At 39.6% G+C, this 8,733-nt stretch overlaps 1 protein-coding gene across 6 annotated transcripts in view; it reads left to right on the plus strand.

Moving 5' to 3' along the window:
* Positions 1-5,781, plus strand: part of rbm33a (RNA binding motif protein 33a) — a 44,806-nt gene extending 39,025 nt beyond the window's left edge. For all 6 annotated transcript variants that reach the window (XM_084048893.1, XM_084048894.1, XM_084048896.1 and 3 more), the window contains exon 19: positions 246-5,781. In XM_084048893.1, the coding sequence (XP_083905019.1) occupies positions 246-294 (49 nt within the window). In that variant the 3' untranslated portion in view covers positions 295-5,781. The remainder of the gene's footprint in view (positions 1-245) is intronic.
* Positions 5,782-8,733: the final 2,952 nt, after the last annotated feature.

Here is an 8,733-nt window from a genome sequence, read left to right on the forward strand (position 1 = left end):
TGTATTACTATGTATAGGGGAGACAATGAGTTTCATCCTGGCATTTGCCAAGGCACCAAGGCAGAACTGTCAGTCAAAGCAAAGACTGGCCAATCACAGCGCGTCCTCGCCGAACATGCTTGCAGAGACTGTTGGCCACTCATACCCCAAACGACATAGTGCTGCTTTAATACTATTGTATTACAGCTCAGAGTCAGACAAAAAAACAACGCTGTTAATTATCCTTGTTAACTGTTATTACACAGGCATATGATCGATTTATCCCACATCGACGTGTCACTGATTGACGGATGAGGAGTGCAGTAGAGCAAAGTGAGATCTCTGATAAGAGGTGGCTGTCCCCTGATGTGTGAGGCTCGCGCGTGCAGCCAAAGAAGGACACGTTGGACCAACTCTCGGGTCCTTTAGGGCTCACTGAAGCTCTACGGCTCTCTAAGCTCAAGCCCCAGCACAAGCTCCGATCTTCATTCATCATTTACTGACTTCAGAACAGTGAACAGCATCATCTGCCCTAGCTGCGTACTTGCCTGTGGTTGAACTTGGTTGAACCAGTGTCCAGTGTTGTTCGAATGGCACTGGATAGAAGAAAGATACTGGACAGTGGCTTTATTTTGTAGTTTGTTTGAACACTTTGTGCACCTGGCATGGACACTAAAAAGTAGCTGCAGACATGGGATAATGGTTGCTCCTCTCAGCAGTCAGGTTAATGATTACAAAATGTGTAAATGTTGAGGATTAAGAGTGTTTTGGGGAGTCGTCTATGATTTCCGACTTCGTCCTAATAGTTATGCGCCTTTGGATTCGCGGCCCGCTGTTTGGTTTGGGTGCAGGAACAGTTGAACCCGTTCTCATGGTCCTCCTTGGCAGTGTCGTTTTTCCTTCTGTAGATGGCAGTATTTCATAACTAATGTGGAAAGTGAGGGTTCTCCTTTATATCCAACATGGCTTTCAGATAGAGATCAGTCTCCAGTTTTTTGTTAAATGGCACTGCCTAGTGGAGAGCTTCTGTTAAAGCATTATACTGGCCTGACTTTGCCTTCATGACCATTTTAATGTTTGACACCGTTCAGGAGGTTGAAATCCATTTTGTCAGGGCCTCTAAACGTGCATTAGGGTTTTCCTAGTTGTCTTGGGAAAGGTCAGTTCTGTGACCAGAGAATTGGTGAATTCTTGCGGCGTTCTTTGGGTAATTGAGTTCGTCTGATGTGAATGTTTCGTCGGAGTTGGCCCTTTACCATTAATTGTGCTTCATCATTTGACAATTACTGTAGCTTGGTTTAAACGATAATTGGTTCTTGTAACTCATACTGTGAAGACACGAAAATCATTATGAAATCTGGAATACATTTATGTTGGTAATTTCTTTCTTTTTTTACATCTTTTAGTTGTATGGCTTTGGTTTCAGAATAGTTCCCTATTGCTATTCTGTGCATGCGTGTAGTGTAAAGGGAGTGAGTGTGTGAGTTTTGTAGAGTTGAAGAGTTTTTTAGGATTATTATAACCTGAACTAGAAAATGGTTGGTTAACGTTAACATACCTCATAGTTCTTTTGTTTGGGGGAGATCTGTAGGAATGGCTTATATTTCACACAGTCAGAGACAGTCTCTTGACCTAGTTATTTCGGCAATCAATACAGTATGTAATGTAGAAGTTGCACACTTCTTCTGTCCTTCAGATGGCAAATGAAATGCCTTTTCACTGAGTTACATGGGCCCTTACTGTAGATCCGCAGTTCATTTTTCACGTGTGGAGGAGCATAAGAGGTGAATTTTCTTTTAAAAAATACCTATGGGGGATGCCTGACATAGGGGCATCCTTAAATATTTGGCACTCGGGTGTATTGGCTTATTCGTTTCAATTTTGAAAGTATGCTCTTGATGATGTAATGTCATAGCCAGTAATAATGCGAAATTGTTTCAAAGAATGCGCTAGGAAAGAGGTGCTATAGTCAATTGCATTCACTTGTACAATAGTACTATATCCAGTACAACCAGTACTACATTTTAACATTAATATCAGCAACTCAACATAAGGTCGTGGCTGAGCATTGCATGCGTAATATGTAATTTATCAAGTCCCGGACGGTAACTTTACTCCCCTAAATACTTTCTAATCAATTTCTGTCACCAGCTGTCTATGAAGAGTACACACAGGAAATATGTAGCATTCCCTTAACCGTGCAGTTTATACAACTACAGTGTTTTATTATTCTACTTCACCCCAAGACGATCCCTTTTAGTTTTTCTAAAGTATTTTTTCTTTTTGTTTTCTTTTTTTGTCTATGTGTACAGCGTGCAATTTTTTTTGTTGAAAGATTTCTTGAACAATTAGTGCTACTTACAGAAACTCATTCAGCTTCGGACAAAAGCCGTTATAGTGTATAGTGCGCGTCAAAAGCGAGGGGGCAACCATTATCTGTGTAGTCGTGATCATGTACATAAGTAGACTAGAACGTCTCACTGAATGTTTATCTTTTCCAAAATGTTTTGAGTTCAACTTTCAAAGTGTTGTATGTATCAAAATAACATTTTATATAAGTGTCCACTAGACAACAGTCTTTATTGTAGAACCAAACGCAAAGAACATTGCACCACATTTCTGTTTATACATATATTGAAAACATTTTAAAGGGAGAAGAAAAATAATAATAAAAAATATGGCCAATGTACCATGACCTTGCAGGTATGTGAAGCCGGTTAACTTTTCTAGCCCAAAAATGTGTTTGTGTGTGATGTCCATGTGTCTGGTGGTTTTATAAGGTTATTTGTGTGAGGTGCTCATTTGTTGTCTCAAGTATTCAGTACTGTATTTCACATCGCCAGCGTTCCCTTGCCCCAGTTGTCAGTACTGTAGCGCTTTACATTTCATGAGATTTTTACAAGTTTCTAATGCCTGACACGCAACAAATGAGTATTTCTAAACATCTTATTTACAGAAAAGAACTAGATATAGTGATGACACAAGCAAATAGTTCGACTTTATTTTAAACATTTAGATGGAATGCCATTGGATTTTACCATAAAATTGGGTTCCCCTCGAGAAGAAGTTTGTGCAAGATTTGCCATTATTGACGGCTGTCTTCCGTTGTCAGAAATGAGAGACTAATTTGACTCGCTTATTGATCTGTGATGTCATGCTGATGTGCAGGGCGTGCATGCTCTGTGAATACATGCCCCCAATAATGACTCCGTACATGAATTGCATTAGGCGATTGTGCCACCACCATTAATGTTCTTCCTTGACTATGAGTTCATTTTAGTTTGAGTTCAAGATAATGCATAATGATGATTCTGGAACTAGTAGTGCTGAACTAAAATGAAGCATAATTTGGGCAATTTAACCCATTTAGACCTGGAACCCCATTACGTAACTATACCTTTAAAGCCGGGAACCCCTTTTGGGGTTGTTGTTGCTATTTACAGTATATAGCCATCCCACTGGACCGCATCCATTTTTTTGTAATTTTTGAATAAATATTTGAAGTTTTTCAGAAGATTTAGGTCAGGATTTAGAAGGCGTTTTTCGAATCGGCCTCAGGTCTAAATGGGTTAAGTGAAGTCTTTTAACTCGGTCCCCTATCCTCCATTATATCGACTATGGAAGTGCAGGCCATACATTACATCTTGATGACATCACAGGTGAGAAACCAGATTGGAGTTGTTCATGTTGATAAATACTCATTGGGCTGGCCTAATGGGCATATGGAAATGATTAAATTCATTGGTATTCCCCTTAAATTCCTCATTACTGATGGATTAAATGAATTCTATACACATAGACGAGGTTAAAAAGAAATAGGATCATATACCTTACAATTAGTAGTAGATATTGAAGCACTTACAAATATAACGGTACGCAAGGTCTGAAAATATGGGTGCACTTTTTGGATGTTACATGATGGCTTCCTAAACTTCTTGTAAAGTTTAAGAGGTTGCATGTTTGTAAATGCTTTTGTACATTGTTAGTTGTAACTTGTTTTTATGTTACCAACTGACATTTTTATTGGAACTGATTTTTCTTTTCTTTTTTTCTTTGTTTTATTCCTTTTGTGTTTTGAGCTAAAATGATACGGTAGTCAATCATTGTACCTCAGATATGCAATGCTATCTACTACTTTGGGATTAAATGTCCTATAATTTTATAGTTTAGTAAATCCCATGGATTTTAATGAGTATTTGGCAATGCCATTCATGGTGACATCATTACAAGACTTACTGTCTTGTAATGCTAGAACAGGTTCATATTGAACCTAGTTGTATCTTTATTTTAAGAAGATTAATTTATACACGTACCGTGCAATAGAACCTATTTGTACCTTTTATTTTAAGAAGATTCATTTTTACATATTCTATATACTATTCTAACACTAACTTGGTTTGCCTAAAATACTGATTTCCCTTGACATCAGGTGGTTTTCTATTGAAAATATGTCCTGAATAATTTGGTGATTCAGTACAAAAGGCGTCATTGTCCATTAAGCAAATTGATATTAAGTTGTCTTTTTAAGCTATTTTTTTTAGAAACTTGACAATCATCATTCAAAATTTGGTTATTTACTTGCCTGAAAATGACAATAACTAGTAATGGGTTAAATCATTTTAATTGTGTATTTTTCCCACAACACATTCTCTTTTCATCAGGTACATTTGATGGAGTTTAATATTGCAGGTTGGAAGCATGTTCCACTTCTGCGTCATCCTGAATTAACAATTCTTCTCCCTTTTCCCTAGGTGAGATAATCTTTACTGAAGCATAAGAGGAATGTCACAAAGCAGGATCTAAGCAGTTTATTGCATAAATAATAATAAATAACACAACACTTTTCTTAACTCACTTAATCTGCATATTAAACTCCTGCTCCTCAACACGAGCCTAAAAAGTTGTATAAAGCTGTTTTCCAGCTTGAGAAGCGATCATGCTTTGTGAAGTCCTGGTCTTTCCACAATTCTAACAGTGTTCTCAGTCCTTTTTGCAGGGTTGTGGCCATGGAGCTTTAACTGAAGATGTTATATTTACCTGTGTTTACTTCCTTATCATAATTGACATTGACTAAACTTCTTTTCCTTGTTGCTGCCATTGTTGAATTGAACCCTAAAGCCTGATTTCATACTTTGTCCCACGACTGTGTTGCGTGCTGAGAACATCCGACCTACCAGCTCACAACGCATCGCGGATACGACGTGCTGTGAGCTTGTAGGTCCGCTGTTCTTGGCCCGTTCTCGGCGCGCGACACCATTGTGCGACGGAGCATAAATTAGGCTTAAGCCTTTCGTATCAAGCAGGGCGGCCTACCTGGATTACCATTGTTATGTAGCCCAGTGGATGGAGGTTTCCATCTCTGTGACGACTGCGGGGCTTCTCAGATCAGACACTTTGTAACTGTAAAAGCCACTCTTTTTGGCTTCCACTCCGCCAAAGTCATGCCAGCTCTCTTGGCACGCTTTTGTACAGTTGGATCTTTTGAAAAAAGACATCACCACTTCCTCATGTTGGAAACTGTGCACCTGACAGTGACTGAAGTTGTTCTCATATGACGGCTAATAACTGTACTTGACAAACTGACCTGAATATTGAGTGAAAATGACCTGTTATTCAAACTCTTTTTTGAGGTTTTGATGTGTGACATCATGAGGTTGCTTGTTTTTTATTTTATAAGTTATTCTGTCATAACAAAATTTGTTTCGATGCCATGCATTGAATTGTATGTTATCAAAAAGAGATGCAAAGTTTGTACCTTGTTTGATAATGGAAACGTGAAAACAATAAAAATGTTAAGCACAATTCTTGTTTGTCTTTCAAGCTATACTCACTTATCAGTCTGTAATTCTTAATTTTTTTTGGTCATTGAAAATTAAGGTTGAATAATCTTATTTGAAACGATGCTAATAGCTTGGAATCTGATAGTGTTTGGTTTGTAGCATCAACAAATCAATGTTTTAGTTTTGTTTTTGGTGGTTTGTGTTAAGGGAGAAACTATGTCAGTATCTAAACCAGTCTTATACTGAAAAGAACTTATAAACCTGGAGCTTTGGATTGTGAGATTAGCACAGTTCTGGGAATTGGTTTGAGGCCATGTGTTAGTACAGTCGTCAGTCACAGGACATTCTGAGACCTGGGCCACTACTGTTGGACAGTGGTTCTAAAATTGGGATCCAAGGACCCTCAGGGTTACTTGGGTGGGGAGGCTCCAAATGGACCCTTGCATGTCTAACTCTGAGACTGTACACATATACACTGTCAGAGTTATGGGGTTCCTTGAAATGATGCAGCAGAATGTACTGCCAGGGGCACTGTTATCACTATCACTGTAGGCATTTATAGGGCAATAAAGCCACAGTTCAATCTTAATGTCCCTCAATCCAGAGGGAATTGCCAGCCGTTTCTGCTTCATGTACTAGTTTATGTAAGCGCTTGAGGTTCAAATACAATTGCAGGGTCAACTCCTTTTCTCAGTTGTGTAAGTATTAGTATAACAAATTGTTGTTGATCCAGATCAAGCATGATGCGGTCCAGTGGGATGGTGATGGTGTGTTTTGGACCGTGTGTGTGTGTGTGTGTGTGTGAGAGAGAGAGAGAGAGAGAGAGAGAGAGGGAGAGAGATAGATAGAAAGACCTGATGACTTGCGGTCAGTACCTCCACAGAGGTACCACCGTTCACCATCCAGAAAGCGCTCCAGCACGCTGCTTAGAAACAGGGAGAGTTGTGCTTTTCCAGAGAGACGCAGACTGTTCCATGTTTGCAGATGTCAACATTTGTAGAAGCCGTTCCTCAACTCTCCGGCAAGACGCGAGGAGAGGGCCTCCGGAGGGATTAGAAAGGGGTTCTGTTTACCTGCTCTGTGGAATGCTCTCGCTCGGGCGCTTTTGTATCTCTCAAGAGACCCAAGGTCATGGCTCTGGAAGAGACGGGCCGCTTTGTCCCCCTCCCAAGTTTCCACCTCACAGTATCAACAGCACAACACAATGTAGTCGACTGGGGAGAAGGAAGTGGAATTCCTATTCATGTTACAACAGTGTTCAGCAAACCCGAGGTTCAGTTTTCCTTTCTGCCTTTGATAAATCTGCGTGGGGCCAGGGTGTTCTTTTCCATAAATAATTCACTATATTTATCAGTTATTTGAGTAATATTTAGCAGATTCCCTTCTCACTTGTCAGTGGTGTAGCCTGTGTATGTGCCCTTGTTTGATCGATGTAGTCTATACCACTGGTTCTCAAAGTGGGGTCCCGTGGACCACCATGGGTCCTTGAGGTTTCCAGGGGGTCCCCAGCGAAATGGACAGTTTAACCTCTATAATAACCCTAGTTTATATTTCAGCTAATCAAAAAATATAGCAGATGTACAAGCTCACGTCCATTGCAATGCAACACACTTTGAGCTCTGCTACTTTGGAAACATTTAGAGAAAATCTTGAATTGTGAAAAGTTTGAGATATTTTTGCATTTTTTTTTAACAATATAAAGCTTCTCTTTTGGGGTCCCTGGCCAAACGCATGCCAATTTTGGGGTCCTTTAAAAATGTTTAAGAACCACTGGTCTCTACAGTAAGAAAAATACAAAAGTATGAACCCTACTTTTACTACTTTTACATCATTTGGCAAGTCTGTATCTGATTGGATTTTTATTTTGATGTGGACCAACTAATGACTAACCCACCAATACCAGCTCATGTCATGTCCCTCGTGTAATTTTGTTTATTTCTATGATACATTTTGCTGTCCCAATTTGCGGGTGTTTTTCCCCACAGTAGTACTAGTAGACTCATTGGTGACTAGACAGTCCTCAACCACAGGGTGTCGCTCTTGTACAACATAATGAGATGGTCTTCAACCTCGTTTCAGATCAGTGGTTCTCAACCTTTTCAGGCCGTGACCCCCCAAAATAATCATATTTGAACTGGGAACCCTCCAAAATAATCATATTTGAACTGGGGACCCCCAAAATAATCATATTTGAACTGGGGACCCCCCAAAATAATCATATTTGAACTGGGGACCCTCCAAAATAATCACATTTGAACTGAGGACCCCCCAAAATTATAATATTTGAACTGGGGACCCCCAAAATATTATTTGAACTGGAGACTTTTTTTGAGGTATTAACTAATTAAAAAGTCCTAAATTGCCACTTCACTGTCATCTGAGGACCCCGACCCAACCACTGAATGCTGTAGTGTAGGCCATGCTTGAGTCAAGTGTATTATTATCAATAAGGCTCACGGTAATGCTTTATCAATCGCCTCCTTTAGTGCCCGTTGCTGTCTGTTTGATAGAGAGATCTGACCTCAGTCGCCAAGCAGACAGCACTGCCGCTGTGAAGCACATTTAAGACTATAACAAACATGGTTCTGTTTAATTTGTCTGCAGGTTTTTTCAGAAGTTATTTGCGGAGGGCAAACCTCGTTAAATGTGACACGAGGTCTCAACATTTCGCAAGCATGCTGAAGGTAGTTCAAAGCCTTTTTTTCCTGCCCGGTGACACTATTGAACGTAGTCATACCTGGATAGAAGTTATTCTGGCGTGAAATTAAGGGCCATAGCAGTGGTTTTCAACCTTTTTCCATATCGAGGTCCATTGTTTGTTCGGCGTTTGAGCCACGGACCACCGAGATTTAGACTCTCAGACCCAAATTTTAGAATATTTGGTTGTTGTTGGATAAGATTTTGGCAAAATAACAATTTTACTGCATTCTCTGATTGTGTAGACTTCTTGTAAATTAAGTATTGTAGATGTTTA

The sequence above is a fragment of the Gymnoscopelus microlampas genome (genome assembly GCF_963454915.1).
Source record: "Gymnoscopelus microlampas genome assembly, chromosome: 22".
NCBI lineage: Eukaryota > Metazoa > Chordata > Actinopteri > Myctophiformes > Myctophidae > Gymnoscopelus > Gymnoscopelus microlampas.